The sequence below is a fragment of the Microcebus murinus genome, chromosome 7 (genome assembly GCF_040939455.1).
Source record: "Microcebus murinus isolate Inina chromosome 7, M.murinus_Inina_mat1.0, whole genome shotgun sequence".
In the NCBI taxonomy this organism is placed as follows: domain Eukaryota; kingdom Metazoa; phylum Chordata; class Mammalia; order Primates; family Cheirogaleidae; genus Microcebus; species Microcebus murinus.
The window spans coordinates 90,973,980-91,000,201 of record NC_134110.1 but is presented as its reverse complement, the minus strand read 5'-3'; the positions used below and the strand labels follow the sequence as shown (position 1 = coordinate 91,000,201).

Below are 26,222 nucleotides of genomic sequence, written 5' to 3'. Positions count from 1 at the left end.
AAGTACTATGTTTGTACTTATACTATTGATCTTAGTTTTCTATTTCTTTCACAAATATATAAACTCTTTAAGAATAGGGATGTATTCTCTTTGTACCTTCCACAGAACCTAACAAAAAGTATTATAAGCTATTTATTTATTGAATGAGTAGGAATACTTCCATTTCTGATATTCAGACTGTACATGCTGTGGCTTAGTTTTAATTCCAGGGGTAATAATCTGACAGTTTTCCAAGTACTTAATTTACTATATCAGGTGCTTTTCTGGGCCACGGCGGTAAGTTACTTTGAATAATTTTAGCTCTGTGTTACATGAAGTTATCGAAAAGACTGATTTTTTTAGGGGATGTATCAACATTTTTCTTGATAGCTGTTTTACATTTACTGAAAAGGCCACTGTAGTTCTCAGATATTTTAAATATTAGCCAAACACAAGTTATAACAAGTATGAGGATATAATGATTACAGGAACTCATCAATTCAAGGGGAAAAAAGACATTATGTTTTTGTTACCCCTTTCATCATCAATAGTTTTTAACTGTTTGTCTAAATTACAAAGAGAATCATCATAACACATAATAGAAGATGCAAATAATGACTGTCTTATTATATACTATTTCAAAACTTCTCTATATGCTTCCTAATGAACCAACAGTAACAAAAAATATTAAAATACTGTAATACCAAAGCTACCAAATTAGCTTCCTCTTCTGCAGAATAAGAACTATAACAGTAATTTAATTCTTAGCCAATTAGGGTTACTAACCCCTTTCTAATGTACCTAAACCCCTTTGAGAATGTAAAGTTAGAGACTGTTTCATAGGAAAAATGCAAGTAAACAGTTTTCCAAATTAACTTTGGTGAATTATCACGTCCCCACACAAACCATTCATTTTTTATCAACCTCAACATAGGTTAGGTAGCTGAAGGCTGGAGTGGCTATGGAAATTTCTTAAGATAAGACAATAAATAAGGTTTGCCACATCGATCAATTCTTTTCACGAAAGATTTCTCTGTAGCATGTGATGTTGATTAATATCATCTTATCAATGCAGAACTTCTTTCAAAATTGGAGTCAATTTCTCAAACCCTGCTATTGTTCTATCAACTAAATTTATTAATAATATTCTAAATCCCTTGTTGTCATTTCAACAATGTTCACAGCATCTTCACCAGAAACAGATTCTATTTCAAGAAACAGCTTTCTTTGCCCATGCTTAAAAATCAACTTCTCATCCATTCCAGTTTTATCATTGAATTAATAATTATAGTCACATAATTCAGTCACATCTTCAGGCTCCACTTCTAATCCTCGTTCTCTTGCTCAACCACATCTGTAGGAACTTCTTGCACTGAAGTCCTGAATCCCTCAAAGTCATTCATGAAGGGTGGAATCAACTTCTTCCAAACTCCTGTTAATGTGGATATTATGATCTCCTCCTATGAATCACAAATGTTCTTCATGACATCTAGAATAGTAAATCCTTTATAGAAGCTTCTCAGTTTATGTGGCCCAGATCCATCAGAGGAAGTACCTTCTATAGCAACTATATCGTCTTACAAAATGAATTTCTTAAATAAGATGACTTGAAACTTGAAATTATTCCTTCATCCATGGGCTGCAAAATGGATGTTGTGTTAGTAAGCATGAACACACATTAGTCTTCTTGTACATCTCCAACAGACCTCTTGAGTGACCAAGTCCATTGCCAATGAGCAGTGATCTTTTTTTTTTTTTTTTGAGACAGAGTCTTGCTTTGTTGCCCAGGCTAGAGTGAGTGCCGTGGCATCAGCCTAGCTCACAGCAACCTCAAACTCCTGGGCTCAAGCGATCCTCCTGCCTCAGTCTCCCGAGTAGCTGGGACTACAGGCATGCGCCACCATGCCCGGCTAATTTTTTGTATATATTTTTAGTTGGCCAATTAATTTCTTTCCATTTATAGTAGAGACGGGGTCTCGCTCTTGCTCAGGCTGGTTTCGAACTCCTGAACTCGAGCAATCCGCCCACCTCGGCCTCCCAGAGAGCTAGGACTACAGGCGTGAGCCACTGCGCCCGGCCGAGCAGTGATCTTTTGAAAGGAATCTTTTTTCTGAGCTGTGTTTCTCAACAGTGGGCTTAAAATATTTAGTAAACCATCTTGTAAACAGAGGTGCTGTCATCCAGGCTTTGTTGTTCCCCAAGAAGCACAGGCAGACGAAATTTAGCAGCATTCTCAACGGCCCTAGGATTTTCAGAATGGTAAGTGCATTGGCTTCAACTAAGTCACTAGGTGCATTACCTCCTAATAGGAGAGTCAAGCTGTCCTTTAAAGCCAGGCATTGACTTCTCCTTTCCTTCAACTTTGTGAACCAACCTCTTATCGCTTCAAACTTTTCTTCTGAAGTTTCCTTATCTCTCTCAGATGTCATAGAATTGAAAGGAGTTAGGGTCTAGCTCTGGATTAGGCTTTGGCTTACGGGAATATTGTAACTGGTTTGATCTTCTGTCTAGACCACTAACACTTTCTTCCTATTAGCAATAAGGTTGTTTTGCTTCTTATCATTCATGTGTTAACTGGGGTAGCACTTTTAATTTCCTTTAAGAACTTTTCCTTTGCATTTACAACTTGCCTGACTGGCACACAGGCCTAGCTTTTTGGCCTATCCTGGTGTTTGATATGTCTTTCTTACTGCTTCATCATGTCCAGCTTTTCATTTAAAGTGAGAGATGTGTGACTCTTCCTTTCACTGGAACACTTAGAGGTCACTGTAGGGTTACTAATTGGCCTAATTTCATTTCTGTTGGGTCTCAAGAAATAGGGAGGCAGTAGGAAAGAAAGAGACAGGAAATGGCTGATTAATGGAACAGACAGAATATGCACATTTATCAATTAAGTTCACCATCTTTCATGGGTGCCATTCATGGTGCTCCCAAAAAATTACGATAGTAACATCAAAGATTACTGGTCACCATAACAGATGTAATAATGGTTTTTAAAAGTTTGAAATATTGTTGAGAATTACCAAAATGTAACAGAGACACAAAGTATACACAAGTCATTGAAAAAAAATGGTGCCAATAGATTTGCTGGATGCAGAATTGCCACAAACCTTCAAATGGTAAAAAATGCAATACCTGCAAAGTACAATAGAGCAAAGCATAATAAAACAAGATATGCTTGTATGTTCTTCTGGTATACCTTATAGGACCAATTTTATTGCTACCTTTCTGAGGTGTTTTACAAAACCAACAACCACTCTCTGATTCTCTGTACAATTTAATTGGGTGTCCTCCAATTTAATTCATTTCTGTGACTGACTACTTGGAATTGGAGTCAGACTTCGCAGGTTTAAGGGCTCAACTCAACAAGACTATCTTCACTTTAGATGCCAGTTGCAAGTACTAGATCTCCAAGTTACCCAAATTTCTGTCCAACTCATGTAGGGGGCTCCTGCAACCTCCCCTTTCAGGTTCAACAATTTGCTAGAATAGCTCACAGAACTCAGTAAGACAGTTTATTCTGTTTATTGGTTTAGTATAAAAAATATAACACAGGAACAACCAGATGGAAGAGATCCATAAGGCAAGGTATGAGAGGCACATAAGGGGTGTATAGAACTTCCATGCTCTATCTAGGCCTGCCACCCTCCCAGTTCACCAACTCAGAAGCTCACCAAATCCCACTGTTCAAGAGTTTATTTATAGAGTTAAATCTCCATCTTTACCCCTTCCTGAAACTGATGAGTGAAGCTAAAAGTTTCAAACCTCTAATCACTTCCTCTTTCAAGTGACTAGCTCTATCTAGAGGCTATCTAAGGGTCCCTACCCTAAGTCACTTCATTAACATAAACTCAGGTGTGATCCAAAAGAAATGACACTCCCTAAAAAAAATTTAAAATAAAATTGAAACAAATAAAAAAAAAAAGCTGGGTACGGTAGCAAGAACTATGGAAACAAAGACTAAATATATTCTCTTATTTTACCATATTTCCCTATGAAACAGTTGAGAGAATACCTTATAGACCCAGACCTCATCTAAGAGAAAATACAATTTTGACTTAGGCAAAACAAAATGTATAAAAGTATATAAGCAAAACCAAATTACAAAGTAAGTTACTTCTTGATCTGGATACTATATGAAGTATCATGGTGAGTTTCAGAAAAAAAATACCCCAAAATATGCTGCTTTGGACTTCAAACTGGGAGCAGCAAATACAGGGAAGGTCTTTCTCTGAAGTTCCCCCCCTTGCAAAGGAAATTAAAATTTAAGAACTCTCTAAATTTACTAAGCCAAGTGAGAAGTCAAGCCCTGGCCCTGGAGACCCTTAGCATACTTGCAATTCTGATTAGACTATAGATTAACTCTTTTCCTCATTGTTCTTGCTCTGTAAATGACTAGGAAAAACCAGATCTCTCCTCTTCCAATCGCTGATCTTTGTAATAGATTAACTGCCTCCTTTATTGTCTTGTACCCAACTCAGACCATGGTGTGCTAAAAGACCCCATGACTATTAACATCTTCAGTGTGGAATGTTAAATATACCTTTCCTAAAAGAAAAAGACCACCTTGACTACTCAGAGTGTTGTAATTATGCTTTAAGCCTTATATAGAAAGATGATGAGCTTCCCTAAACATTGTCTACATAAATGACCCAAACTTGTACGCTTTGGAACGCTGACTTCCACTGCTTGAAACCTGTGCTTTCCGGCAGCTGCCCTTAAGTATAACAACAAACATTACTTGTCCCACCTAAAGGCCTAAGCCTAAAATATTTACTATCTGGCTTTCCACAGAAGATGATTTGCCAACTTCTAAGTAATTACAAAAAAGACACTGAAAAACAAAAAAGCAAAGGAGGTAGAGCCATTAAGAATGATAGGCCGGTCGTGGTGGCTCACGCCTATAATCCTAGCACTCTGGTAGGCCTCCTAGGTGGGAGGATCATTCGAGGTCAGGAGTTTGAAACCAGCCTGAGCAAGAGCGAGACCCTGTCTCTACTAAAAAAATTGAAAGAAGTCAATTGCCCAACTAAAAATATATAGAAAAACTAGCCAGGCATGGTGGCACATGCCTGTAGTGCCAGCTACTCGGGAGGCTGAGGCAGAAGCATTGCTTGAGCCCAGGAGTTTGAGATTGCTGTGAGCTAGGCTAACGCCATGGCACTCTAGCCCAGGCAGCAGAGTAAGACTCTGTCTCAAAAAAAAAAAAAAAAAATATATATATATATATATATATGTATATATATGAATGATATAGCAGGAAAACAGTTATATGGAAGAGTACTCCTGATATACTGCTAAATAAACTACTACTACCATCTCGATCTTTCATTAAAATAAGGTAGGATATCATCAAAGGTCTCCAAAACACATAAAAAAAAAAAAAATCAAGGCAAAAATGGAGAAGCATTTTCAAGAATCTCAAGAAAATAGGTGGTAAACCAAGGATCCAATCAGGTTGTCCTTCAAATATCAAGGTTACAGGAAAAGTTTTAAACATGAAGACAGTCAAATTCTTGAGCTTTTCCTGAGCAATTTAGTAGAGAATGAGCTTCAACAGATCAAGAAACGACTAACAAAACTTCAGCAAAAGAACTAATAATGAGTATTTTATGTATTTAACTGTAGATCCAAGACCCGAACAAAGGTGGGAAAGAGAATAAAAGAATATATAAATGTTTTGACAAGAAAGAAATAGTGCAACTTAAAAAAAGAAAGGAGATGGGAGAGGAAGAGAGGAAAGCAGAAAAAGCTCAATGACTATTGAACACATAAAATTATAGATAGAAGTCAAAAGATACCATTAAAAACTAACAAGTAGGCCGGGCGCGGTGGCTCACGCCTGTAATCCTAGCACTCTGGGAGGCAGAGGCGGGCGGATTGCTCGAGGTCAGGAGTTCAAAACCAGCCTGAGCAAGAGTGAGACCCCATCTCTACTATAAATAGAAAAAATTAATTGGCCAACTAATATATATATATAGAAAAAATTAGCCGGGCATGGTGGCGCATGCCTGTAGTCCCAGCTACTTGGGAGGCTGAGGCAGGAGGATCGCTTGAGCCCAGGAGTTTGAGGTTGCTGTGAGCTAGGCTGATGCCACGGCACTCACTCTAGCCTGGGCAACAAAGTGAGACTCTGTCTCAAAAAAAAAAAACTAACAAGTGAAAAAAAAAACTAACAAGTGAGATAGTGAAAGGCCAAATAAGAAAATAGGCAATTTATGACATTTTTTAAAAAGTACAAAGGCAATCACTAAGACAATAAGACAACTCTTTCTACATATCAAAAGAAATTTTCAAATAAAAGAAGAAATCATCACATAAAGAAACATGGCAACTACAAAATAATATACATGTAACAATATGAGTTAAGATGAAATTTATCACTTATGTTGACAAATAGAAATGGACTTAGTTCACTAATTAAAAGAAAAGGATTTTCAACTTGGCTCACAAAACAAAACACAATTTAAACAAAGTGATTCAGAAATTAAGGAAGGGGCAAAGGCAAATCAGACAAATAGAAACAACGAGATCAGGGCTTGTATACTGACATCAAAGTAAAATTCCAGCCCCAAATCCAAGTATTAAGAATGACAAAGGACACTTTTTTAATCCTAAAGGACATATTTCCCAATGAATATATGAATCATGAATATATATGTACCAAATAACAATATGTATATAGAGAAAATGATACACTAAATATAGTAAAATGTTAAAATTGGAGAACCTAGGTGTAAGGGTATATGGGGAGTCTTTGTAGTAGTAAAAAAGTTGTAAAAACATAGTTTTTACAACTTTTCTGTAGGTCAGATATTATTTTAATATAAAATTTTTAAAAATTAAAGAACAGAAAAAGCATAAATAAGTTAAACATATACTTTTCATACACAAAGATTTTAGCAAGAAGTATAATCACCATTTATAATGGCACTGTTTCAAAATCCAGAATTGTAGAAAGTTCCTCAGATGAGATATTTTAAAGTTGAGATGTCACAATTTATTAAAGTGACCTTTATTTATAGTATACCTCATGTTAGATATTCACAAGGGCTTTAGAAAATGCATCATTTATCAGAAGTATCACTCTGTCAATACCAATTAACAAATGTCTTAAACTAGATTTAGATATTCTAAATATCTAAGTTGACATTTTGAAAATTTTCTTCACAAAAGGATCTAGGTCTAAAAATACAATGTGGGTTCTAATCTCTAATAATAAGTTTCTATGGAAGACATTGAAATGAAAATATATTGAAATGAAATTATATTTATTTTTATATTTATATTCATTATTCTGAATGACAGAACTTAAAATTCTTTTCATAATTAAAAACTGAAAGGAAATGAAATCAAACCAATTGTCAGTATGACCTCAACACAAGTAAAACCTATAGTTGAACATGTTAAAAATCAGCAAAATTCTCTAACAACGCATAATATGGTGATTACAAGACAAAAATTTAATACACAGAATTTTCTCTATTTTAAAAAATATTCTTCTCTGCTTCCCAAGTGAGGAATGACATTTTACCCTAACTAGTTCTGCTTCTTGGTTTCTGATCCCTGCCAGGCTCTCTTCACTTAGTAAGGTAGCATCCCTTCACAACAGATTTTCTTTATTCTCTGGTTCTTTCTGGAGCAGAAATGAATTGCTTCCAAACTCAGTACTCCTAAACAGAGAGACACTGACCTGAAAATTTGCTTCTAAACCCATCCTGACTGGCTGGCTATCATGGGGTAGCCACATAAAGAAACTAAGGCAGGCGTTCAAGATCAACCTAGGCAATACAGTGAGACTCTGTTTCTCAAAAACCTTTTTTTAAAAATTAGCTGGGTGTTGTATGAAAGGAGAGAAGGTTAGCACTCCCTTTGACAAGGATGGAAGATGCTCTTGGACCTGTACAACATACATACGGTTAAAAACTTTTTAAATATTAAAAAAAAAAATTAGCTGGGCATGGCTGCTTACACCTGTAGTCCCAGCTACTCAGGAGGATTGCTTGAGCTCAAGAGTTTGAACTGGAAAAAAAAAAAAAATCCCCAGGCTCATTCCAGAAAAAAAAAAAAAAGAGTTTGAACTGCAGTGAGCTATCATTGTGCCACAGCACTCCAGCCTGAGCGACAGAGTGAAACCCCATCTCTAAAAGGAAACAAATAAATAAGCCAGGCACAGTGGCTTTTGCCTGTAATCCTAGCTACTTAGGAGGCTGAGAGGCAGGAGGATTACTTGAGCCCAGGAGTTCAAGAACACCCAGGGCAACCTTAATGAGATCCTGCCTCTAATATATTTTTAAATAAATTAATTAATTTAAAAACAAAGAAAATAACTATGGTATATAATATAGATCTCTTCTGCTATAGTTTACCAAAGTGATTATATAACAATGAGATGCCAATTAGTTCATAAGCTAGGACAGTAGTGATAAATCATAAATCAGTCATCTGGATCTGGTAACACAGATTTCAAGATGCAAAATAAGGTCTAAAGAATAGATGTTTGTAGTGTCACATTAGTTATATAGATATAAAACTCATTCTGCTCTTTATAAGGATAAAAACTTTTCATTTTGATCTTTTAAAAAATTTTAATAGGGGTACTCAAAAGAAACATGTAGTGGAAGAATTACAAGTTGAACATCCCTTATCTGAAATATTTAAAACCAGAGGTGTTTCAGATTATTTTGGATTTTGTAATATTTACAGAAGCATATCATTTAAGAATCCCTAATTCAAAAACCCCAAATCCAAAATGTTCCAATGAGCATTTCCTTTAAGAATCATGTCAGTGCTCAAAAGTTCCAGATTGTACAGCATTTCATATTTCGGATTAGAAATGTTCAACCTTTAAAAATACCAGAGCAGTCAAATTTCTTAAAAAAGGAAAATCATGCCAAAGCTCTGAAGTAGCTCACAACACAATATTAAACCTGCCGAACCAAAACCTGACTCTAACACTTTGTAGTCTTGATGTTTGCAAGCCAAAACACATAGTTCTATTAAGACTCTGATGACTACACTAAGTTAACATTCCAATACTGACATGTGTCACTTAAAGACATGAATACATTCTTAAAAATGCATCATCAGGCGATTTCCTCATTGTGTGAGCATCATGGAGTGTACTTACACAAACCTGAATGGTACAGCCTACTAAACACCTAGGCCATAGACGACTGCTCCTAGGCTACAAACCTGTACAGCATGTACTGTACTGAATACTGCAGGCAATTGTAACACAATGGTGTTTGTGTATCTAAACATAGAAAAGGTAAAGTAAAAATATGGTATTATAATCTTAGGGGACCATTGTGGTGTATGCGGTCCATTGTTGACCAAAATAGCACAATACAGCACACAACTGTACACTAATAAACTTCTAAGATGGCTATTTTGGCAAACAGGGGCAATTTTTATAAAGTTTGAAAGGTAACTTGCATATCTGAGATCTCCAGCAGCCAAATGGGCTGCAAAATGCATATAAAAATTATATCAGATCTCTACTTTTAAGGAGGATAGAACCAAATTATAATGGAGTATGCAAGAATGTACAACTGTTTTAACATTATAAGAGTGAGCAAAACAATCACTATATCATTCTAAAAAATAGACTCTATTTGAATTTAAAAGATAAGCCATTTGCAGCAGCCAGGGAGATACAGTGCTTGGATCTTCAAGAAAGAACTTGTCCTCAGCCTCTGGCTATGGCAGCTTTGGGATCCATCACAAATCCATGGGGACACTCTTTCCAGACAACTCCCAACCAATGACTGAGAAGTATGATCACTAGGACCCTGGCTATTTCTGCTCAATACAGCATTCCTCAAATGGCAATCTTTGATTGGAGCTCCCCACTGGGTTGGCTGTCAAATTTGCATTGCAATCTGAGACTTTCTTCCTCCACAAATGTCAGATTTGCATTTAGTGTAAAGACTTTCCCTGCCCAATCCTGCCTCATCACCTTTATTTTTATAGACCTTGTCCCACAATAAACCTCTTCCATTTCTAATTTCATCTCAGAATCTTCTCAGATGACATGCCAAGATAATGACCTGAATTGACACACCACTTCTCTTACAAAGATATAAGCAGTCTCCCTACTATTTTACAAATGTATCTCTCACTTACATATATATATACATACATACATACACACACACACACATAACCACATCCTTAAGCCAACCAACTTAAGAAATTATTCTATAGGTTAAATCTATAAAACTTACTCTAAATTTTTGAAGTACTCTAAATTTTTGAAACTTACTCTAAATTTTGAATATACTTCAAATACAAGGTATATTTAATATTTCAACATTATTTTAATCTAATTTCCATCTTTTTCTTTTTACCACTTATTTTTCAACTTCAATAACTATAGGTATTAAAGGAACACACATCTTTTATCATGTAACTAGCCCTACAGAAGCATCTATATTATACTTAAACCATTCATCGTTTCCAACAGAATATGCCAGTTAAGTGGTCATAAACAATAATTAACTATAGGACATTAAAGCATACCTAGGAACAAGAATAATGCAACCTTATATTTTAAATAACACTTTAGAATTTACAAAGCATTTCTACAAATATTATCCCACTGGATTCTCAATCCAACTACAGTTGTTTCCTTATCAATAAGGAAAAGGAGGGTCAACGAGGTTATCTGTCTCAAGTCAGAACAAGAATCCAAATTTGTTGCTATTAATGTAATTGATCCCAAACATAGGCAGTTGACTAACACAACTGATGCTGGTCTATATTTTCCATTATTTATTCCTGTCACCTGAATAATAATAATAATAAAAAACCTTCAGTTTCTATCTTGCCATTATCAAAGACCAAGGTACCATAGAACTGCATGAAAACAAATATTTGAGTAATCTCTTAAAAAATAAGATTAATAAAATTTTTAAAATATTTACTCACAAGTCAAGAACACTAAGAAAAAATACATACTACCTTGGAAGTCAGTTTAGATGATTCTCCCTGGATAGAATTTAACTCATAATGTTTGAAAATTATAGAAAGACTTTTGTGATTATTAAAGCCATAGAAATGGCAACATAAGTTCTAAATTAAATCAATTAATTACTTAAAGTTTTAAAGGCAGTCATGTCCATATAATATCAAGATACAAAATAAACTTACATGACACTTCAGAAAGTATAGTCTTTTTGCTTCCAGACACAGTAGAAATGTCAAAACACTTAATCTTCAATTTCTAGCCATCTCCAAGGAAATCAGCAAGGTCTAAGGAGCAAAACCCAACAGTCCCAAAGGTAACGGAGCTGAAGGACTTGAAATAAGTGACTTGGCCTCTCTATATTTTCCTCATCCATAAAACAAAGCTATTATTTGTCAAATCTACCTCAAAAAGTTATAAATAACAAAATGCGATAATGAATATGAAGATCTCAGTAAAATGAAAGGTACAATTAAAAACCAGCCATTTGTTAAAAATCTAATGCAATGGTTTGAAGTTTCCAAGAAACCTCTCAATGAAGCTCATGAAAATCTCATCAAAAGTCCTTTTAATTGCCATGACCCTGAAGAAGAGGGTTCCTTTGAGTAAAACCAGGATGAAATATTAAAAGAACTTTGTACCATACTATAATAGTGCATATTGTCAAATCTGATCAGTCACCTGTGCTGCTCTGCTAACAAAATCAATTTATATATACTTTACAAAACTTCATAACAATGTAGAATGTCCTCTTTTCTTTTTTTTTTAGTGATAAGGTCTTGTTCTGTCACTGGGCTGGAGTTCAGTGGTCCAATCATAGCTCACTATAAACTTGAGTTCCTGGGCTCAAGTGAGCCTCCAAGTAGCAGGGATTACAGACACATGCCACCATGCCTGGCTAGTTTTTATACTTTTATCTGTAGAGATGAGATCTCATTGTGTTGCCAGGCTGGTCTCAAACTTCTGGACTCAAGTGATCCTCCTACCTCAGCCTCCCAAGTTACTGGGATTATAGGCATGAGCCATGATGCCCAGCCAAAAAAATTATTCTTAAGTACCTGCACATTATTTGCCAACATTTTAAACAAAATCTGATCTTTTTTTTATTATTTTATCCCGCCCAGCCAAAAAAATTATTAAGTACCTGCACATTATTTGCCAACATTTTAACCAAATATGATCTTTTTTTTATTATTTTATCCCCGCCCACCAAAAATCTGACATTTTTGTAAGACTATTGATGTCAATGTTTAAGAATTATCAGAAGTGCTGGACGTGGTGGCTCATGCTTGTAATTCTGGCACTCTGGGAAGCCAAGGCAGGTGGATCATTTGAGGTCAGGAATTCGAAACCAGCCTGAGCAAGAGCAAGACCCTGTGTCTACTAAAGAAATAGAAAGAAATCAGGCCAGGAGCAGTGGCTCACGCCTGTAATCCTAGCACTCTGGGAGGCCAAGGTGGGAGGATTGCTCGAGGTCAGGAGTTTGAAACCAGCCTGAGCAAGAGCGAGACACCGTCTCTACTGTAAATAGAAAGAAATTAATTGGCCAACTAATATATATAGAAAAAATTAGCTGGGCATGGTGGCACATGCCTGTAGTCCCAGCTACTTGGGAGGCTGAGGCAGAAGGATTGCTTGAGCCCAGGAGTTTGAGGTTGCTGTGAGCTAGGCTGACGTACGGCACTCACTCTAGCCTGGGCAACAAAGTGAGACCCTGTCTCAAAAAAAAAAGGCCAACTAAAAACATATAGAAAAAATTAGCTGGGCATGGTGGCACATGCCTGTAGTCCCAGCTACTCAGGAGGCTGAGGCAGTAGGATTGCTTGAGCCAGGAGTTTGAGGTTGCTGTGAGCTAGGTTGACGCCATGGCACTCTAGCCTTGGCAACAGAGTGAGACTCTGTCTCAAAAAAAAAAAAGAATAATCAGAAGGTTAATCATCAAAACATTTTTGGACATATAACCTATAAAAGTAGGCCTTTATATTCAAATTAAAATTTCAATAAAGTTATATATTAACAATCAGTATACATTTAATAAGATTCATTTTTCTACTGCATTAGGAAACATTATCTATTGTACTTACTTCTGTATAACATTTTGCAAGCTCAACATCATACCCAGTTCTCCTTTCATCTTTTCTCTGTTCGCACGGCATTCTGCCAAGTATCGAAGAGCCTACAGCAGAAACAGTAATAGATTAATTCACCTGTCCCGACTACTCAAAATTAAAACCACCACTAACTTACAGCAAAAGAAAAAGAGAGAAAAACAGGTTTTGTTTTTAGACTCAACTGGCATTCAAGTGTGTAGAAACTCTCCTTTAAATGTGATAACCAGAGCAATTCCTTAGGGAAGAAATAATCCTCTTAGCTGAAGTAGCTGAATCTGCTCTTTGAAATGAAGGTTCCTCATTTATCTGCAAAGTCAAAGTTGGGTTGTTCTGGTTTTATTTTCACCACTTCATCTTGACAAGGATACAAGGAACTATATGCCATTTATTAATTTCAGGGAGCAGTCCCAGTAGCAGTCATTTCCCTAAAGAAATTTCATACATTAATTAAAATAAATTGCTAAGAGGGAGAAAGCATATAACTACCTTTATGGAATGAACTGATCCTCCTGGTTTTACGACAATTCACCTTCAAAATGTATTTTTTTTTTAATTGAAAAACAAGAGATGGACCGGCCCGGTGGCTCACGCCTGTAATCCTAGTACTCTGGGAGGCCGAGGCGGGGGTAGATCGCTCAAGGTCAGTAGTTCGAAACCAGCCTGAGCAAGAGCGAGACCCCGTCTCTACTAAAAATAGAAAGAAATTAATTGGACAACCAAACATATATAGAAAAAATTAGCTGGGCATGGTGGTGTGTGCCTGTAGTCCCAGCTACTCCGGAGGCTGAGGCAAGAGGATCGCTTGAGCCCAGGAGTTTGAGGTTGCAGTGAGCTACAATGACACCACTGTACTCTAGTCAGGGTGACAGAGACTCGGTCTCAAAAAAATAAAAAAGAAAGAAATGTACAGGCCAGAAGACAATGCAGTGAATCTGTTAAAGTACCAGGGGAAAAAAATCACTAGCAAAACTTTATTACAAGAAATGCTGAAGGAAGTTCTTCAGGCAGGAAAAATAAATGACACTAGTAGAAATTTGAATCTATATTAAGGAATGAAGAACACCATAAATTATAAAAATGAAGTAAATATAACATTTTTAAAATTTTAATCTCTTTAAAAAATAACTGTTTAAAGCAAAATAAATATATACTGTAGGTTTTTAAACACATGTAGAAGTAAAATGTATGACAATAATGGCACAAAGGATAGGAGGAAGAAATGGAACTATACTCTTGTATGATTCTTACACTATACATGAAGTATGTGATCCATTTAAAGGTCGACTGTGACAAGATAAAAATGCATATTGTAAAACCTAGAATTACCACTAAATAAAGGCAAAAGGGTATACTAATAATAAGCCAATGGTGACAATAAAAAGAGAATTATAAAAATAACCCACCTGTTCTTCAACCAGATTGGGAACTTCCACACACTGAGCCTTCTATTCTCTTGTTAGCTCTGTCCCTCCCTTCCTATTCAGCCTACCACCGACATTCTATCATTTCATCCAGTCTCTTGCCAAGATTCTAAACTCCTTTGCATAGTTGTCCTGTCAAACTTACCTGGCCAAATCTAACTATCTGGCTCTCAGGGACTATAGCAGGCCTGAAGCAGGGAAAAAAGGAGTTTCATAACCAAGTTGTAAGTATCATATCAATTCAGTGTTACCAAACTAATCAGCCCCTCAACACTGTCGAACAACTTTACCATTCTCCTGAGTTAGCAATGTTTCCCATTTTCTGTAACTATGACAGTCTTCTCAAACTTCTCCCACTCTAGTAGCCCTTGCCTTCTGAACTTAGACATGTTCAAGTCTAATCTATTAAAAATATAAAATTTTAAAAAAGACTTCCTTTAGTCCCAAGTCCCTAACTAGGGGACATGCCATTTTTCCCATTTGTTACTACTGTTCTCTATCAATGCCTCTTTTGCCCACTAAACTTCATGCTGAGAAGGCAAAACAGGAAATTCATATTACATAACTTTGATTTTCCAAAAGAAAAAGCATATATATTTTTTGTACAAAGTTATGAAATTAAACTAAATGGGGAAATTTATGATTCATTAAGTAAAGGCAGATGAGTAAAATTTCTATTAATTTTCTTTTAAGCTTTTTTTGTCATGAAAATTTTAGAACACACAAAAGTAGAAAAAATGTGTGGGTGACCTCATGTATTAATCATTCAGCTTCAACAATTATCAACCATCTGGCAATTTTGATTCACCTATCTCCCATGCTCATATCCACACTAGAGTATTTCATAGCAAATTTCAAAGAATGTATCATTTCATTTGTAAAAAATACTTTAGTACATCTCTAAGAAATTATTTGTGGCCAGGCATCAGTGGCTCACGCCTACAGTTCCAGGGGGGATGCTGAGGCGGGAGGAACATTTGAAGCTTTGAGTTCAAGACCAGTCTAGACAACATAGCAAGACCCTGTCTCTATAAAAAAAATTATAAGAAATTAGCCGGGCATGGTGGTATATACTTGTAGTCCCAGCTACTCAGGAGGCTAATATAGAAGGATTGCTTGAGCCAAGGAGTTTGAGATTGCAGTGATATTAATCATGTCACTGCACTCCGACCCGGGTGACAGAGTAAGACCCTCTCTCCAAAAACAAAAAAAAATTATTCATTTATTTCATTTTTATTGTTGTTTAAGATACCGTTTACTAATGTGTTAATATTTCAGCAAAGTTATTGCAATGAGTTTAAAAGGCAGGCAAACACACTATTAAAGGCTGTAAACTAACAAAAGAGGTTTACACATTTAAAATATTACACAAGTGGTATACTAGACACTGCAGTTTCAAAAGAAGGGAGGGTGGGAGCAGGTGAGGGATGAAAAATTACCTGTGGTATAATGTACATTATTTGGGTGAAGGGTACCCTAAAGCCCTGACTTCACCACTATATGGTATATACACATAATGAAATTCATCTTGTACTCCCTAAATCTATTACATTTCTTTAAAAAGAAAAAAATAAATATTGTATAGACATATGGGATTTATTGAATGACCATCAGACCCATAAGAGAAATTCAATCTGGGCCCGGTGCAGTGACTTACACCTGTAATCCTACCACTCGGGGAGGTTGAGGCAGGATTGCTTGAGCTCAGGAGGTCAAGACCAGCCTAAGCAAGAGTGAGACTCTGTCTCTATTAAAAATAGAAAAATTAGCTGGACTACAGCCTGTAGTCCCAGCTACTCAGAAGGCCAAAGCAAGAGGATCATTTGAGCTCAAAAGTGTGAGGCTGCAGCGAGCTACGATGATGTCATTGAACTACCCAAGGCGATAGAGTGAGAGTCTGTCTCAGAAAGAAAAAAAAAAAAGAAATTAAATCTGAAAGAATTAAATCCAGTATTAGCCATTATAGCTCTGAAAGTAAAACTTTTAACCATTTCACTCTCCTAATATATTTCTTAACTTTCTCCCAAATATAGTGCTCTCAAAGATGAATGAAAGGCATAAGAATCCCCAATGCTAAGAACTATACAGCTAAATGAAGAACTAGAAATATTCTTGGACTTGTGAGCTCTACTTAGAAATAACTTACTTACTACACTTGAGCCAATCATAAGATTTCTGTGCATTTAATACTGCATGAGGAAATTCTATTAGTCATACGGTTCACCAGTCGGAATAGTTAAAAATTAGCAATGTACAGTATTATTTCTATCACTTTTTTTTCTCGTAAATTATACTTAAAACAAAAAATTAAATGAAATATTTATTATACTTGCTTATTACAGATTCAGGAACATGTATGTCTTTGATGTCTTAGCATCCACTTATTTGTGCTTACTTATTTTTATAATAAATAAGCAACACATACCACATCTTACCAATATTCAAGGTAATGCAGTAATAACAAAGTTCTCCAGAGAAAATGACTAGAAATTGCATTAAATACTGCTTTAATTAGGAATTTATTTTTTTAAAGATTAACTTCATGAAAATATTACTATTATAATTCACTAAAAAAGCAAAAATGATTCATCAATAATCTACTAGCTGATCATATTCATTTCCAGCTATCTAAAAAATATGTTCATTGCTGGCTTGTTGAAATCAGGTCCACTCATTACACTTGGCTGATAATTCCCTTAAGTGTCTTTTAATCTATAACAGTTACTGCAATCCCTCTCCTCATCCCAACTGCCATTCTTTTTAAGACCAAGGAACCAAGTTAACTGTTCTCCAGAAATTATCACATTCTGGATTTATCTGATAGCCTTTGTTGTATTTTAACACATTTCTCTAGCTCTCACATTACCCATAACATGACAGTTTCTTCTGCATTTTTAGCCATGATTTTGTATAATTTTCTCTTTCCCTCTTTTTCTTTTTTTTAATCAGCTTTCTCAGGTTAAATCTCTTATTTTTCCTTCTCACTTTATATTAAAACAAGTGCTACATCCATCACCTAATAGATGGACAGACAAAACATGGCATGGCCGTATAATGGAATACTATTCAACCATGAAAACGAATGAAGTACTGATAAATGCTACAATACAGATAAGTCTTAAAAACATTATGCTAAATGAAAGAAACTAGTCACAAAAGGTCACGTTATATGATTCTATTTACAAGCAAAATGTATAGGCATTTTGTCAGAATAGGCAAATATAGACAGGCAAAAAGCAGATTAGTAGTTGCTTAGTGATGGGGGTCAGGGACTAGGAAGCAAAAGGTAAAAAGTACAGGGTTTCTTTTTGAGGTGATAAAAATGTTCTAAAGTTGATTATGGCGATGGTCGCACAACTCTGTGAATATACTAAAACCCACTGAATTGTACACTTTAAATGGGTGAATTGTATGATGCCATGTGATTTATATCTTAAAACCTGTTATAAAACAAAACCAGTGCCTTTTTGAGGTCTATCTTTTTGAGTGTCTATCTATACTGATATGATACAATCCTCAAGACGTCATGTTAAGTGAAAAGAGGAAATTATAGAACATTCCATACATGTAGTATGCTACCATTTGTGTTACAGAATAAAAACAATGTAGAATGCTACCATTTGTATAAAAGGACTATACACATACATATATATTTGTACATACAGGAATACAGACTATAAATTGCTCTATAGTCTCTTTCAAATTTTTACCATGTCACCTAACACTTTTTCAAATTCTTAACTACAAAAATAAAACAACAACATAAATTACTAAAAGCAACTTACAAGCAAAGCCGAGTGGACGACAGGAGGGTTAGGATGGTCCATAAATAAAATCAGGCCAGGCAGACATCCCTGATCCTGGACGATGGCTCTTCTATTTAATGGATCTGCTGCTAGATCCCGTAGCTGGTTAACTACCGATAGAGCATCGGGTTCTTCGCTCATGGTAGAGGAGGAAGAATTCATCTTCTATGCTATGCACATGAATAAAATCTTCTTAAATTCTGTAGAAAAGGTTTGCAAAATTAGTTCTAGGCTGTTGAGGTATATGATGGCATTTGTTAAATAACTAGGATTACAACACCTTTAGAAAGAAGCAGATGATTCTAAATCACACAAAAACTTAAGAACTGGCAACTATACAGTTTGAGAAAAGTAAAATGAACATAAGATGAGTGAAGAAATTTATGTGTGCACAATGTTTAAGGAACATATGTCATCCTCAATATTCCAATAAATTCCTTCTTAGCAATACATATTTTAACACTAAAGTCATAATAAACAAGATCTTTACAGTTCAAGCTTGTAACCTTCACTATACTTCTCAAACTGTAACACTGCCAGAGCTTTTCTTCCTCTAGAACATTTCTAGGCCTAAAACAAGTACCTCAGGGAAAAGTGGCTAGCTGAGAGCATTTTTTCTCACTGATCTTTGAACAAAAACTTAGCATACTGGGTCTACAAAAGATAAACACCTTTGGGAAAAGGAGGCTGGCAAGGAAGGCTATAAACCAAGAAGGGTAATATGCTGTGCCTCAGGCCAACAGAGTTTGAAAGATCACAGTGATTCTGGACTGAATCTAAGCACATGTGTCCATCTGAATGTGCCATATTCTACTGCCTAATAGCAAAGCAAGAATAGGAGGAATAAAATAGAATTTAAGGTAATTCATTTGTCAGAGAAGGAAACAATCACAGAGAAGTTCAATAATTTGCCCCAGGTCCCAAAAGCTAGTTAGTATAGAACTGGGCTACAATCTTATTTACTATTTCCTAAATTGGTCAGCAGTCTTTCCACTTTCCATACAGTCCTTTTACAGTCAGCATATCTTTTTCCCATAAAAGTAAACAAGGTAGGCCTGACACGTGCCTCATGCCTGTAATCCTAACACTCTGTTATCACTCAAGGTCAGGAGTTCAAAAACAGCCTGAGCAAGAGTGAGACCTCTGTCTCCACTATAAATAAAGAAATTAATTGGCCAACTAAAATTATATAGAAAAAATTAGCCAGGCATGGTGGGACATGCCTATAGTCCCAGCTACTCAGGAGACTGAGGCAGAAGGATTGCTTGAGCTCAGGAGTTTGAGGTTGCTGTGAGCTAGAATGACGCCATAGCACTCTAGCCTGGACAACAAAGTGAGACTCAGCAGCCAAAAAAAAAGCTGGTCATGGTGGCTCACGCCTGTAATCCCAGCACTCTAGGAGGCCGAGGTGGGCGGAGCACTCAAGGTCAGGAGTTTGAAACCAGCCTGAGAAAGAGCTAGACCCCATCTCTACTAAGAGTAGAAAGAAATTAATTGGACAACTAAACATATATAGAAAAAATTAGCTGGGCACGGTGGCACATGCCTGTAGTCCCAGCTACTCGGGAGGCTAACGCAGCAGGATCACTTGAGCCCAAGAGTTTGAGGTTGCTGTGAGCTAGGCTGACGCCATGGTACTCTATCCTGGGCAACAGAGTAAGACTCTGTCTCAAAAAAAAAAAAAAAAAAAAAATCAATGAAAAATAATATTATTCATAAATGATATTAGAATAACTTCTTAGCAATTTTAAAACCACTGGAAAGGATCTTTAATTCAAACATATCAAAAAAGAATTACCTTATTTGTTAATTAACTTGATTTACTTATTCCACATTATAGTTATAGATCATAACATCACTCTGTACCCTATAAATACATATAATTATAAATTGTCAATTTACAATATTTTTAAAAATCAAGTAAATCAGGGTAAAAATTGAGTGAGGGCCTTTTACATACAGTACTGGCCTTGTAACTGGAAAATTCCATTCTCATCTAAGGAGTCATTAGATAATTATTCAATAGAACAATCCTGATAAAATTATAGCCTTCCTATTCCTCTGAGATGAAAAAAGTCGACAGTTAAAACTTCTAATCTTTAAAGAGTACTGATAAGGAGTGGGCTCAAATCAGGATCTGATTAGGAAAGGGTCAGGACTACCAGGCAGCATCAAAGATCTTAACCAATACAGTCGGCCCTCTGTATCCTTGGCTTTCACATCCTGATCATACTGTACAGTATTTTAAATCTGTGATTGGTTGAATCCAGGAATGCCAAGGGTCAACTGCCTGAGGCAGAAGCTGCGGTCAAGGGCTGCACGCCCTGTGGCATTTAAATGAAGGTAAGAAAAGCAAACAGAAGCTATGATTTGCCTCCCAAATTAGAAGAATTTTATATAAAACTTCAGGAAAGAACTCCTCACTGTTAAGAGTCATTTTGCTTTCTTTTAATATTCTTGCTGATGGCAAGTTACTCTGACATCCATTTCTAACTCCACATTGCCTGAATTCTGTTAAATGATCAACATTTTTATCATAAAGTATTTTTTATAAGAACTGCTATGGAACAGTTAAGAAAATGAAAACGATAAGAAGTTATAACTTTAACCACAAGTCGTTTTGTGTTTTTGTGTTAATTCTATCAATTTCACACAAACACTTAAATGGTTGCCTTCAAAGGCTGGAAAAAAAATGTTTTAAAATGATTATTTTAGGATTCATTCTATCCTATCCTCTCTATTCCCAATTTGGTAGACCATAAAATAATTTTTAAATAACCTGAAATACACTGGTCTAAGCACTTTTACAGCAGCTAAAGAACTATACTGCAAGTAAAAAAAAAAAATCTCTCTTCTCCTACCTTCTTTTACAGTAAGTACTGCACTAAGTTCAAGGGAAAATACATTTTTCTCTAGTTATGTTTTTATGCAAAACACTAACACCAAGAAGTGTGGACCTAGACAGAATAAACTGGGTTTATTGTTAAAAAGCAAATTCCGGCCAGGCGCAGTGGCTCACGCCTGTAATCCTAGCACTCTGGGAGGCCCAGGCGGGCGGATTGCTCGAGGTCAGGAGTTCGAAACCAGCCTGAGCAAGAGCGAGACCCTGTCTCTACTATAAATAGAAAGAAATTAATTGGCCAACTAATATATATAGAAAAAATTAGCTGGGCATGGTGGCGTATGCCTGTAGTCCCAGCTACTTGGGAGGCTGAGGCAGGAGGATTGCTTGAGCCCAGGAGTTTGAAGTTGCTGTGAGCTAGGCTGATGCCATGACACTCACTCTAGCCTGGGCAACAAAGTGAGACTCTGTCTCAAAAAAAAAAAAAAAAAAAAGCAAATTCCTAGGCCTTACCCAATCTGAAGTAGGAATCTTTGGAGGTAGGGCCCAAGACTTATTTTAAAAAGCACACCAGGTGATTTCTGCTGCAAAAAGAACCACTTAAACTTTATGCTGGTCTATAAATGTATGTCTTTTTAACATTATTATGAACACATGAAAAAAACCCTATGCATTAAAATTTTACAAGAGACTTTCTTTAATTACTGAACAACATGAGATTATGTTAATTTAGGACTAGGTTTCAGTTTTATTAACAGATAACCAAATTAATAAACTGGAAAAACCACTAGCAGTAGCAAATCTACCCCTTCCTTCCAAAGAAACTGACTGGAAGCTCTTGATCAATGGAACAAAATTGTATGAGAAAATCACAGTGGGGAATTAAAAGTGTGCACAGATTCTGTGTGGATAAAGAAACGGTTCTTAAATTGTTATTTGTCAGCAGTAGTATTTAACATTTTTTGGTCTGCTTTTTACTTTTAAGACCAGCACCTGATGTCATACAAGATAGTTTTGCATCCTGGTTCAAATATTCATGTATATTTTAAGATTTGTGGCTGCTAAACTAAAATTGCCAATACAAACATATTTTTTAAAAATTCATGGCCTCAGGCCAGGCGCAGTAGCTCACGCCTGTAATCCTAGCAGTCTGGGAGGCTGAGGCAGGCAGACTGCTCGAGGTCAGGAGTTTCAAACCAGCCTGAACAAGAGCAAGACCCCGTCTCTATTATAAATAGAAAGAAATTAATTGGCCAACTAATATATATAGAAAAAATTAGCCGGGCATGGTGCACGCATGCCTGTAGTCTCAGCTACTCGGGAGGCTGAGGCAGTAGGATTGCTTGAGCCCAAGAGTTTGAGGTTGCTGTGAGCTAGGCTGACGCCATGGCACTCACTCTAGCCTGGGCAGCAAAGCCAGACTCTGTCTCAAAAAAAAAAAAAAAAAATTCATGGCCTCACTAGCAAATGATGAAACTGCAAAAATCTTTTTCCTTGTCTATGTTCCTGTCTTATTAGAACACAGTGGATGTACTGCATATCTTTACTTTCTCTTTTGTTTAGTTCAATTTGGACAAACAAATCATTATTAGACAATGACTGCTTCCCAACCTTTAATGAGCACTCTGATCACCTAAGGGATGATCTTGCTAAAAAGTAAATTCTCATTCAGTAGGTGAGGTGAGGCCAAAGAGTTTTCATTTCCAAAAGCTTCCATCATAGGCCTATGCTGCCTATCAGGAAGTCACACATCGAGAAGCAAGGAGTTAGTACATGTGAGACACCTGTAATTTGGGCAGATGCCTGAAAGATTTTCTTTTGTTTCAGCCAAGATTCACCATTCAACTCACAGAATTATTTAGCTCTCACATGCTAAGAGCTGCAGAGCGTATACATACAACCTAAATCCATATTCAGTTAAGCGAGCTTTAATAAAATAAGCATTGGGATAAAATCTGGCTTTCCCTTTACTCAAAGATTAAATGTTGGGTTAACTCCTCTGAAACTCGGTTTCCTCACATAACAATCCTGAGCGGTTATCAAGATCAAAGAAAATAAGAACACCAGATGGCAAAATAGAACCCTGGTAATTAACCAAACCAGAACAATACTTGATCCTATGGGAACTTCTATTCCGCCAGGTATTGGAGGTAACTTCAGCGCTGTCCTGACACTTCAGTACACTACGTATCACGAGAAGAGTTGCTAACAGCCCGAATAACCAACCCCATGTGCAGCTTTTTAACTACAGAGATGTGAATACTGGTCTCTTTTGAATTAAGCCAAACACAACTATGTCCTCCCTCTTAGGAGAAATGCAGGTCCACAAAACTAATAGAGAGTTACCAAAGAATAACCTGGAGAAATGAAGAAAAGAGGAGATGACAACCACTAATAATGTTAGCGCTAGTATAAGTCCGGTGTGAGGGGGACGGAGAGGAAGTGAACAAAGCTGACATTTTCACGGGACACATGGGAGCAGGACGTTTTAAGTCGCCTCAATGGGACGCATTCTTGGGTTCTGACAAGAAGGCAGGCGGAACGCCCCCCACCCAGGTGGATTCTCTGCCTCGGCGCAGGTGCGGCTTTCCGCGGCCTTCCCGCCGGCATAGCTTTGTCTGCCGCCCATGGACCCTACATACCGCTCCAGTCTTAGAAGTCCAGAGCCTGCCGCACCATCAGGGCTACACCTACGGATGAGGTAGAGGGACCCGGGCGGCGTGGAGAGAGTCCCTCCGTTCGCACCCCGGCCTCGACGATCGCAAGTAACTCGACTAACTCAAGGAGCCAAAAAGAGAAAAAGCGGTGGTGGCGAAAGGCTCTGCAGAGTCTCTCCCAGTGACCCTGTCACCTCCATCAGTTCTGCCCTCCCATTGGCTAATAATGAGCCCAACGCGAGGATAAAATTTCCAATCAGTGAAGGTTTTTTTAGAGTGAAGCGCTCATTGGTGGTTTAGGGAAATACACCAAGTGTTCAGTGGACGCATCCAATAAGGACCCAGGAACATTAGATTGGACCTCGCGACTCTCCGTCCGTCAAGCACTAACCAAAGAGATTGATTCCAGCTAAAAAACCGTCGCGTTTCCCCTACAATTCCAGCGCCTGCCGGAAAGACCTCTCCTTGTGCGTACAGAAATTCAAATTGAATGTGTCTTCTTTAGCAACTCTTTCAGTTCTAATAAAGCAATTTCGTAATATTTCATTAGCTTTTGTAAGTCTTAATTCATAATATTTTAAAAATTTTTGAGTTTTTAAATGAACATTAGCACTATTATTAGGCATTCTTAGGATTTCGTTCATTTCTTCTTGGTGTCTACTGTCTCCCTAGCAGCGCGAAGGCTGCATAGTACAGGTTTTAAGTAGCACTGTCTTTTTGGAACAAATTTCCTTTCTTTTTTTTTTTTATTCTCGTAAGAGCATTCTGATAAGAGACAATTTTCTCAAATTCGTCTTGCAGTATTTTTTTAAATATTGTCTAATATTTAGCTTATCAAAATAAGGATTTAAATACTTGTTTTATCTATGGCAGTTCCTGTTTTTGTTATATTTGATTGTTTTGTTTAGGTATAGATTTTAATTTTTAAAGTTTCTCTAAATATAAGCGTAATCTTTACCCTCAGGCTAGTTTTGGGGAGTAATGTATCCATTGCACTCCATAACCCCACTAAAAAGATTCTGGATTCGCTCTTTTACAGATTGATTCTGCCACATAGCTCATATATATTAAAGTCAAAAGGAATATGAGAGGCCTCTAATGAGGAAAGAGTGTGGATGATAAATATCCCAGACTGCGTTCTGTGCTAAATGTTAATATCTCCTGTACTTTGTAAGTGAATTAAAAAACCAAACGTTTACTTCTTCAATTTCTTTGTGTTCCCTTGTTCCCGGTTATCCTCTTCCTCCAAATATGCTCAAGAAAACAGAAGCAAAGTAGCTAAATAGAAAACAATTACTGTTTCTTTCACAGTATTTGACGTATAGCAGAAACAAGTCTGGCATGGTTTCTGTTTCCTAAAGCCACAAGAGGGAGTGGTGCTAGGTTAACGTTGAGTCTGAAATAGAAAGATGATGCAAAATATCCAGTGGTAGAAGCACCAACCTCATTTGTAACAATCGGAGTTACGAACTGCTGGAATTGGGGGGGAGGGGAAGGGAAAATAAACTGTTAATGTAGAAATCTGTAAAAAAGTAAATATAAGAAGTCCAAAGGACACAGCTAGGTTAATCATAACCTATCTGATAGAATAAATGAATTTTGTAGAGTATTGTTATTAAAAACAACTCAAAAACCCAGAAAAGTAAAGTTGCTATCTTTGCTAAGGTTAATTTGTATATTAGGAAGGGAACAGACATTTGGGATTTTCCCAACTAGTAATTGATGGCAGAGGTTTTGAGTACTGTCTTTTGGAAGTTCACAATCTAAAATTAAATGTAAGCTGGCTCATGCCTGTAATCCCAGCACTGGGAGGCCAAGGAAGAAGGACCACTTGAGCCCAGGAGTTTGAGAATAGCCTGAATAACATAGCCAGACTCAGTCTCTACAAAAATCATAAAATTAGTGGGCATGGTGGCTTGCCTTTGTTAGTTCCAGCTCCTTGGGAGGCTGAGGCAGGAGGATTGCTTCAGCCCAGGAGGTTGAGGCTGCAGTGAGCTATGATCACACCACTGCATTCCAGCCTCAGTGACAGAGTAAGACCTTGTCTCTTAAAAAAATAAATAACTAAACTAAATTTTAAAAAATAAATGTAATCATGCTTCTGTCATTAAAATATTGAGGAGACTGATTCTTACCGAAAACTGCCATTACAGAATAGAAGACTGGCATTAAAAAGCACGAGATGTATTCAAAAAATTACCAGTCTCTTAAACCCCTATGGGTTGCAAGCCACAAGACAAAGGTCTTTAAGATTTTATTTTATTTATTTATTTATTTTGAGATAGAGTCTCACTCTGTTGCCCTGGCTAGAGTGCCGTGGTGTCAGCCTAGCTCAGAGCAACCTCAAACTCCTGGGCTCAGATGATCCTACTGTCTCAGCCTCCCGAGTATCAGGGACTACAGGAATGCGCCACCATGCCTGGCTAATTTTTTTCTA

The 26,222-nt window shown here is 36.8% G+C and overlaps 1 protein-coding gene and 1 pseudogene across 1 annotated transcript in view; one reads left to right on the top strand and one right to left on the bottom strand.

The window, feature by feature from the left end:
• ARMC1 (armadillo repeat containing 1) overlaps window positions 1–23,996 on the bottom strand; it is a 41,279-nt gene extending 17,283 nt beyond the window's left edge. Inside the window, exons 1-3 of the mRNA XM_076005264.1 lie at window positions 23,771–23,996; window positions 18,266–18,486; window positions 13,033–13,124 (exon numbers count right to left, since the gene is read on the bottom strand). Of these exons, the coding sequence (XP_075861379.1) occupies window positions 13,033–13,124; window positions 18,266–18,448 (275 nt within the window). The 5' untranslated portion in view covers window positions 18,449–18,486; window positions 23,771–23,996. The remainder of the gene's footprint in view (window positions 1–13,032; window positions 13,125–18,265; window positions 18,487–23,770) is intronic.
• On the top strand, window positions 7,817–7,911 carry LOC142872237 (uncharacterized; annotated as a pseudogene).
• Window positions 23,997–26,222: the final 2,226 nt, after the last annotated feature.